The sequence below is a fragment of the Ylistrum balloti genome, unplaced genomic scaffold (assembly GCF_031769215.1).
Source record: "Ylistrum balloti isolate Yb309-2 unplaced genomic scaffold, AGI_CSIRO_Ybal_v1 Utg369754, whole genome shotgun sequence".
NCBI classification, from domain to species: Eukaryota; Metazoa; Mollusca; class Bivalvia; order Pectinida; family Pectinidae; genus Ylistrum; species Ylistrum balloti.
This window is the reverse complement of record NW_026781956.1, coordinates 834256-843970: the sequence shown is the minus strand read 5'-3', so window position 1 is coordinate 843970 and position 9715 is coordinate 834256. Positions and strand designations below refer to the sequence as shown.

The following is a 9715-nucleotide window of genomic DNA, read 5'->3' as shown; positions in this document are numbered from 1 at the left end:
ACTGAGAAAGAAACCAGGTTTCTTTTTCATCTATGTTTTCACGTCCGATGAAGCCATGATACCTCGGCTGATCTGAAATGCCAGTGAACATTCACTGCGCCACAGGTATTTATTTTAAAGTCGTGAGGTCAACACATAGAAATTGTGATTCACGATATCCTTATCAAGGACTTAACTCTGCATACTTTATATGACACATTATTCGTGAAAGAGAACTAAAAAGTCAATGTAGATGGGAGTGTTTTTGTTTTGTTTGGGTTTTTATGGATGGGGGTCCCATTGCTGAATGAAAAGTCCTTGACGACTAAGTTTTTACCCTTAAATAATGTCATGGTATTTCTTTCATTCGGTTCATCATATTTCATCCACATCACATTCTTTATATAGTGTCATAGTATTTCCTTCATTCGGTTCATCACATTTCATCCACATCACATTCTTTATATAATGTCATAGTATTTCCTTCCTTCGGTTCATCACATTTCATCCACATCACATTCTTTATATATTGTCATAGTAATTCCTTCATTTGTTTCATCACATTTCATCCACATAACATTCGTTATGTAATGATACTAGTGTAGATTCCTCCCACCCCTGAATGTGTACGTCGCTATGGGGAGGAGGATGAAGAAACCGAGGAAACCAGTGAGAATTCCAGCGTCACGGGTGATTGTGTCCTCCCCGCCAGGGAAATAGGCGTCTAGGAAGGCACTTCCATTTCGATACTGACAGGGGTCAGTAGCTACAAATATAAATGTTTACTTCATTATAATGTCAACGAACCATATTAAAGATACAACTTACCCATGTTAACGAGAGCAACAACTGAACCATGTTAAAGAAAGACTGAACCATGTTAAAGAAACAACTGAACCATGTTAAAGAAACAGCTGAACCATGTTAAAGAAACAGCTGAACCATGTTAACGAGAGCAATAATTGAACCATGTTAAAGAAATAACTAAGCTAAGTTTATACGAGATTGGGATATCATTATCTAACATGTTGGAGATATTAGATACATATGTGTAACAACTTCTCATTACAGCTGATGATGTAAAATAAAGGTTATTTTAGAAATAATCTGAAGTGAAAATAGCAAAAATATTAACCTCGCCAAAATGTAGGCTTTGTAAGGGTATTGTTACAATTTTACATAATGCAGATGTTTCCTCCTTGTCAGTAAGGCATTAAGGAAACAATCGGAAATGTTGATGCCTTAGAAACGACAGAAAATGTGTAATATATCATTCTTTATCAACTACACCAAACCAGAAAGATTATGTGTAATGCATATTTATAAAGTCTTATGTCTACGATAAGAATATGCCAGTGGCAATCAGAGTTACGGTGAAACTCTGAAATATAGATATCTAGCACTAAGGATTCTTAGGACTTTCACAATATGTGGAAGACTCTTTATAACCTTTAATTTAGTCATGCATATTGCAAAGTACCATATACTAAGGCTTATTATCTGATTCAAATACTTGTTGGTCTAGACCTATCGTTAGGAATGACCAGGCCGAAATCTAGAGTGACAATCTGTTTACCTCACACTCAGCGACCTTTGTAAGTATACTACAGTTTATACTTAACAGTGTTTTAAACAGACCCAGAAAAGCAATGTCCATGTAAACACTTCTTAATTTGAAACCGAGGACAAATTTGTCTACGTAACTGCCAATCTGGATGTCTGGTTGAAACAAGAAAATTTCGTTTTTCACTGCACAAATATAATATTCACTAAAGACGATGATATGTAACGTTATAATACTAATTAATGCGTTGTTTCTGAGCCATTAGTTGGCCAAGATATGACGGGTGTCGTCGGTGACTAAAAGTGTCTTATTCTTTGCACACCTAGTTCGTATGTCACAATTAGAACAGTTGACCTTGGTATAATTTGATGATCACTGCAGGTTCAATGAAAGAACGATTACCTTCAGTTAAAATGACGGATAATTTAACTAGGAACACAGTTTTGGTATGATTTTCTTAAGTCTTTTCGCTCTTCTCTTACATGTGTACTTTATCTGGTAGCGAAAATTACCAACAGTATACTCACTGGAGTTAGTACAGTCAAACACCAGGTCTTGGAATTCATTGACGACAACTATCTGTGACGCGTATTTGTGTACTCCGGCGTAGCTTAACCACTGTAGTATGTCCAGCATGTTGTCCATGCGCCTGTTACCATGACAACAACAAATTATACAAAAGTTTTAACAAGATCAGGTAAAAAAAATGAAATATACTATGTATGTGTGTCATGATATTCCAACTGATAACACACTCAGTATAAATAGAGTAGAAAATGCAAAGTGAAGGAGACGGCGAGTTTTCACAAGCTTAATGTCAGCTACAGACTGAAACCTGATGTTGGAGGGAGGGGGAAGCATGGAAACTGAGAGGATTTACGAGGTCGAATTTCTTGGTTATACTTTACAAGTAATATATTGTCGTAAGGTTGGTTTCGGGTTTCGGGAAAACATGACAAAAGAAAAATTATTATAACAAGTTATCGGCTTAGTATCTTAAAAATACTAGTCTACTATTTTAAGTCCAACGGCTACGTCATGCTTTGAGTACCTGATGAGTCCAGAAGAGATCAGGTAGCCAAACGTCATTATGAGAGTAGTCACGTTGATTGCTAGGCGTGGGTCTAGGAAAAATCCCATAGCACCTATAGTTAGCATCTCATAAACAAACTGGAGAATAGTGAGAACGGCATTAAAAACGGCATACTTTATCCAATCGTTGTACATGCCTGTCGCCCTGTTGGAAAAAAAATTGTTTTTAAAGTTTTTGGTTTAGATTGTGTTTATAACCAATGTCAAAAATTTAAAGATTCGTTATCATCTGCAGAAGCAAGTCGGTATTTTATCACCGTATCACAGTAAAAGGTAGCATTTGTCTGTAACTTAGTATCGCAATGTACTTATCACGTGACATGCACTGACCAGTAGACAGAGATGCTGAAGAGAAAGGTGCTGAACACGTGGAAGGGGGCAACATACAATGCGTAGGAGATGACGAAGGTAACGGAAGAGTAAAGACCATCCATGGATTCTCGGTAGTACAGGTCCCGTAATGGGGGGACTGAAATTAAACATCAACGAGAACAGGTCTCAAAAGGCGCATTCTCGGTAGTACAAGTTTCGTCAGAGAAGGATGAAAAGTAGAAAGATTCCAAGAAGGACGAAATGATGTCACAGTTTTACTCATCGTTCGCTATATATTGTGCTTATGGATATATAACTGAAAGGCGCAATTCACATACATATCTTTTGTAAAATTCAACTGTAACATGTTAATAACGTTATTTGTATGGGGTAAATTACTAACGAGGAAAACATTAACTGGATAGATCTGACAACAAGGTATTATAGGTAGTTAGTTAGCAGAAAAGGTATACATACACAGGTAGAACCCGTTCATCAGGCCCATGTAGGAGGGAACACTTGTCCCCTGGTATATAAGCCCCACGCGGTCTTGAATGCTTCGCTGGTCTGTGCCCATTTGCAGTAGAAAGAGGCAGATGAAAGGCACAAAGGAAAACAACAGGAACATACGGCTAGAGTAGATACTTCGGTCCCTCCCTGTGTGTCGGTAACATCGACTGGAACGAAAGGGGTTCAACGTTAAATAGCTTAATCTAGTCCGTGTTTCCTTGATCCCAAATATTTGACATACAGATGACAATAATGAATTCTCCAGTACCGTTTTTGCCTTTAAAAGTACCCACTTAAAATTCTTCAGTGAGAAAACACCTACCTGGGTGTTCACTTCAGTGGGGAATTGTAACTTACATGAAATCTTGGCCCTACAGTAAAAGTTTGGGGGCTGTTACCACCCTAAAACCTCTGGTACTACACCATACATATCCAGTAAATATATGTTATCTGGTGATCTCCACGGCAAAACGTCTTTTGTCTGGTGGTCTATGCCACAAATTGCCTGATGTCTGGTAATCTCTCCGGCAAAATGACTTACGCCTTGGTGAATTTTTAAGCAAAATGTCCAATGTGTCTGGTGGTCTCGTCAGCAACATGAGCCAAGAATTCAGCAGTTAATGGTAAAAAGTAAGACGTTTTCGTCAATAGTGATTTCTATAAAATGGGATGGAAGATTACTTGGTATTGCTACTGTAAAAAGAACTTTCGTCTTCAAACAGTTAGAAAACGCCCTGATGTATTCCTATAGGTCATGAAAAGTGCGGAAGATTTTTGCGTCATGTAATAATATACTATCACAATCATCTTTTTTCGCTTCAGAATATTTTATTGTCAACGGAAAGGAATTGGACTACAGGCTATGAGAGCCCCCTCCTTACTTAGACAAGTATACCGACACACCAATCAAATGGTCAGTAAATTATCAAGAGATATTCAAAAACTCTGAGACAGAATGTAGTTTGAAAGAAAGAAATCAACGATAAGGAAAAAACCCATCAGTTTTCAATGATAAGTTAAAATTTTATTTATAATTGTGTCAAAATTACATCAAAATGTCCCTTTAAACGGAGGCAAGCACAAACACACACTCATCAACACTCTGTTTGCATTCTCATCGCTTTTGCAACGCAATGCCTCTAACTCATCTTGGAAGGATGTTATCAATGTATATCATTTGTTTGAAATCAAAAGGAAACACTCGTTTTCCTGCATTTCTTGATTAGGTAGGTACAACCGCCATATTATTCTGATCTAGTTAAAAACCAAGTGTTGTTTTCATATCCATGAACCAGAAATAAGTTACATGAATCTGGTTTAAACACCTATCCATTTAATTGCCGCTTAAAGGTTTGCCTATGCAACAATTGATATTTACAAATACAATTTATTATTATTGAAATTTCAAAAAGTCATCTTAATCATAGATTATCAAACGGTCTGGCCTATTAAATATGGAAATCTGTCGCGTTTTACTGTCCAAAATATTCACCGACACCTAATGTTGACTATCAGATATATGAAACAGTCACGTGTTACAGTCCAAAATATTCACTGACGCCTAATGTTGACTATCAGATATATGAAAATTATGAAATTTGTTTTATTATCGAACCTCAGCACCAAAACACTTGCTAAGTCGCTTATTAGGATTTATAATTTAGGGCCTTGGCATCAGAAGGACAAAACAGTTGTATGGTGCGGTAAATCCATTGTTTGGCTTTGTTACATCTTACCTAAATTTGCATTAAAAGTTGATATTCGCTTCTTCATCTTTCGTAAAATCTTTGACATTGCAGGTAGCAGACACTGCTGGTGACTTTTAGCCCCTGAGCTGAGCTGTCACGTTTATATTCATGCAAATAGTGGCACGGCTCAGGATATCTGAACGTACTTGTTTTTGTACTAAACTTATCAGACATATGGAAATTTTGAAATGTGTTGAACTATGGGGCAAGTGCACCTTCCCGTCTAGGTTTTGACTTTTCTTTGTTTTACTCTGGATTTTTTCCGGTCGCCTATTGGGCTTCATAACATAAGTCCTTATTATCTTCGCTTAGCTTGATTCTTGGCTAAGCTTTCCTATGTTACTCCATTAGACAGTGGTAATGATATATATATATATTTAAACAGATGGCAATAACGCTACGTAAAGAACTACGTACCTCAGCAGCGTGCCCATCACCCGAAACACTCCTGGTTTGCTTGGTCGACTAACGGCCATGGATCTTACGTTTTTATGTGAATGTTTCAATAATTTTGAAACTTCTTGTCGCATGTCGTCAAATATAAGTGAATCTTTATATATTTGTACAAGTTTGTCGATTTTCTGTGTTGTCAAAATCTCCCGTTCTCTTGTTCGGCGGTCTACACTTGCCACATCAACTATATTGGGGAAAACAGTGAAAATAATTAAAACAAAGACGGCAGAAAATTACCGAAAAGAGCAGCTAATAACACTGCGGCAAAGAAAGATCTTTCAAAGAGCAGCTACGTGTGACTCTATGAAGATCAAACATTAAATACATTTACGTAAGAGCATGTACAGTCTTAAAACGGGCATCAAATAACCTAAAAGAACTTGCCATAGTGATCTAGTGGGTTGGCGTATTGTGGACAAGGGTACCCGGCCAGAGTAAAGTGTTCTACCAGTTTGTTGGTGTTGCCGTAGTATACCATGCTTCCGGTGCTCATCAGCGCCACCTTGTCCAATAGTCCAAATATGTCAGATCGAGGCTGATGGATAGAGAGGATGACAATCGTACCCTTGTGAGCGAGCTCGGCGAGACTAGTGACTAGGTGACGCGCTGTATAACTGTCTAGTCCGGTGGTAGGTTCGTCCAGTAGCAGAATACCTACAGGGACAGACAGAAAAACCAAGTAGAATGTTGTAAATTCTTTACCTTGTACTGATGGGAGACTGAAATTATATGCTGAGGATCGAGTATTTTGTAGACATGAATTCTTGTTAAAGGAAATAGCTTGGAGCCTTTTCATGGAAAACATTAAACATATGATTCATTCTGATTTGACTAACCCTATAATTAATGTCTAACATGTTTGTACGCAAAAAATCACTGCATCTTATACTGTGCCTATTTTGAACATTCAAAATAAATCTTATGGCTTTGTTTTGTGCTACCTGTAATTTATGTTTTAGTTTTTTTGACAAACCTTCATACCAACCAGAACTGGCATAGTCGAAATGACAAAGAATCAATGCCGAGCAAAGATTTTTCCTCGACCTATACGATAGACATTGCTCGTTTCTGTAGAGAACTTTTAGTCGTTGATTTACCTTTTTAACAACGGAATCTACAATTTCTTCACCTGATAGTAAATCGTTAACGTCTATACCAAGATATTTCATACACTTCATAACTTCAATGTCATGATTATTACAAAATATTTTAAATTCATATTTGTTGCTTTATCCAATTTTCTTTAAGGGCCAAAAATAATACTTTCGGTTTTACCTAAATGTAGAGAAAGCTTGTTATCCACTAACCATTCTTGACAGGACTCTAACACCAAAGACATTTTTTGTGATATTACTGCTGGGTTTAGATGGGAAAAAAGTATAGCAGAATCGTCTGCATACAACATCAATATGCAGTTAGAATCAATGCAGACTTGCATGTCATTGACATATATCAAGAACAGAGGAGGATCTAATAAAATTCCCCTGAGGTACCCCACATTTTATCTTACATGACTCAGATGTTACTCCATTAATATCTACAATTTGTTTCCGTCCCGAGAGATAGGGTCTAAACCATTTTAATGATTCCACTCCGAGAACAGGGAGCTTATCACATAGAGTATTGTGGTCAACTGTATCAAAGACTTTTTGCAAGTCGAGCAATACCATACCTGTAAACAAACCTTTGGAAGACTGAGATTTGATGTGATCTAGCATATGTATTAAACATGTGTCAGTAGAATATTTGCTTCTGAAACCGGACTGAAGTTTATAAAGTTATTTCTTACCAAGAAAGTTTCTAACTGGCTATACACAGCGCGTTCGAGGATTTTAGATACTACACTTAGAATACTAACTGGTCTGTAGTTTTCGGCATTAAGTCTATCCTTTTTCTTAAAAAGTGGTTTGACTTTGGCTATTTTTAAATTATCTGGAACAATACCCTCTGATATTGACACATTAATAAGAAAAGTGAGGTGAATTTTAATAATTGGTGCAGCATCTCTGAGACATCTAGCTGGCAAACAATCAAGTCCCGTACATTTAGATGTATTCAATTTACAGAGCTCTTTATAAACAAAGTTTTCATCCACATGTTTTAAATTAAATTTAAATTCAATTAATATAAAAAAAATAACGATTCGTGCCTTCAGCTCAACCTGATATCTGATGCATCTGCTTTAGACTTGTGAATATTGTCTTCCTCCCTAAGCACCACATTTTGTCACGATCTAGTTCCAGTGTGTATAAATGAAATTCGAAAGATGTATTCTACTAAAACTGTATCGAGACTAGCTCGAATTGAGTCCTTAACAGACTGAAATACTCTGAAAATGAATACTGCTGGAAACTTTCAATACCTCACCTGACACGACATGATAAGGAACAGAGTGTGATGAACACAAGTCTTACTTGGATCCTGTAGAAGCTGGATAGCAATGGTCACGCGCCTCTTTTCCCCTCCAGAGATTCCCCTGTCAATTAGGCCACCAACCTTGGAGTGCTTCACAGGGTTCAGACCCATTCTCTGAACAACTGTGTCTACCTAAAATAATTTCAGACAAACGTATACATGTCAGTTGTAAGACAGACTAATAAATAACATCTTTCATGTTGTATGCGCCTTTTGAGACGAATTGACACAGTAAAGCCAAACAGTGAAGCAAACTACATCCTACAGCTACTTGGTCCCTCTAGGACCCGTCAGTGATGCTAAAGACCTAAATGTTGAGGTCTGGGGCGCGACTGAAAAAAATTCAATGTGACAAAGTCAAAATTCATATAGGGTGGTACACTAGTCCCATTAATTAACAGAGTTTTAATTCCTTATTTGTGATTATTTCAGAAGAACGCGTGTATATTGTGAACAGTGCCACTAGAACGAGCCAGGCAGGTTACGACTGATAGAGAGGACTAAAAGCCCACCTAGCTACAAGTTGTCGCATCGCACAGTGACGATGCTATTAGGCGAACTGCTTTTTATAACTGTGTTCATGTGGAACAACTGAAGTCTATCCAGCTTGCACCATGATATGACAACGGCGATGTACCTTATCGTTTCTCTCCTTCTCGGTTGTCTTGCTAGGAAGACGTAAGAGCGCAGCATACATGAGTGTTTCTCTAACTGTCAGTGTGTGTAACAGGCGATCGGTTTGTATCACGTAGGCAGTTGTCTGTCGTACAAAATCCTTTGTACATTCAAATTTATTGAGTGTCATCTTGCCTGTCACTTCGCCATCTGTACGGTGTGCTATGACGTCAAGTAGTGACGTCTTTCCAGAACCTGGTAAAGAATATACTAGTGAGAGTTACATTGCAGCACCATGTCAGATAGGGGTGCGTATACAAACATTTGTCATTCAAACCTTATCAGTAAAACATACATACAGACGTTACACAGTGAGGACCCACATAGTCTAACTTACATTAATCAATCTAGTCAATAGGACAGCTGTTCAAAAAGTCATTTTAAATTTCTTGGTAAATATTTTTATGACATTCTGATGGAAAGTTGACCAGAATCAGATGAGAAGTGGTCTTATTAAAGGTTAATGTCAATGGATTATTGAAGTAAAGAGCATAGCATTCGTGATCCCGGTGCATGTTCTTACAGAGGACGAAGTTTTGACGCATTACAACGGAAATGGCCCGTAAGCTTTTATAGACACGGTGTTCGTTGTCCTTACTTCTGAAAATTCGACGTTAATTGGCTCGCTCAATGTAGAACACCATTTTCCATTTTCTGACGCTAATGTGGTAGCTTCATTAAAGAATGTGTGTTGAGATTTTTAAATTTCAAATATGAACTGCAATATTTACATAAATTATAAAATCACAATCGCTCTAACACTGCACCGGAATTTTGTGACGTACATGTCATGTGATGGTGTTGTAGAGTTTATCTATTGGGATTCGGTGTCTGATTTCACTGCCAGTGATGATATTAAAACTATATGTCCTTTGTAAATTAAATGTACCTATGTTACAATTGCAGTATAGCAGTTTCCCTGAACCAAGACCAGGATGGTTTTCACAATACGGTTATATTTAGACCT

At 37.4% G+C, this 9715-nt stretch overlaps 1 protein-coding gene across 1 annotated transcript; it reads right to left on the bottom strand.

The window, feature by feature from the left end:
• Positions 1-575: 575 nt before the first annotated feature.
• Positions 576-8878, bottom strand: LOC132543344 (ATP-binding cassette sub-family G member 5-like). Its single transcript, XM_060206836.1, has 9 exons — positions 8711-8878; positions 8073-8205; positions 6043-6312; positions 5623-5842; positions 3425-3624; positions 2966-3104; positions 2595-2780; positions 2071-2192; positions 576-745 (listed from the first exon to the last, which is right to left on the bottom strand). Exons 1-9 carry the CDS (start codon positions 8876-8878, stop codon positions 576-578), a joined length of 1608 nt encoding a protein of 535 aa, XP_060062819.1.
• Between the last annotated feature and the right edge of the window lie 837 nt (positions 8879-9715).

Excerpts from the sequence above, each read along its gene's own strand:
- LOC132543344 (XM_060206836.1), bottom strand. The coding sequence starts at position 8,878 with ATGACACTCAATAAATTTGAATGTACAAAGGATTTTGTACGACAGACA. Across the intron at positions 3,625-5,622 it reads GTGATGGGCACGCTGCTGAG|TCGATGTTACCGACACACAG; the intron begins GTACGTAGTTCT and ends CTTTCGTTCCAG. Across the intron at positions 746-2,070 it reads GTTTGACTGTACTAACTCCA|CTACTGACCCCTGTCAGTAT; the intron begins GTGAGTATACTG and ends TTATATTTGTAG.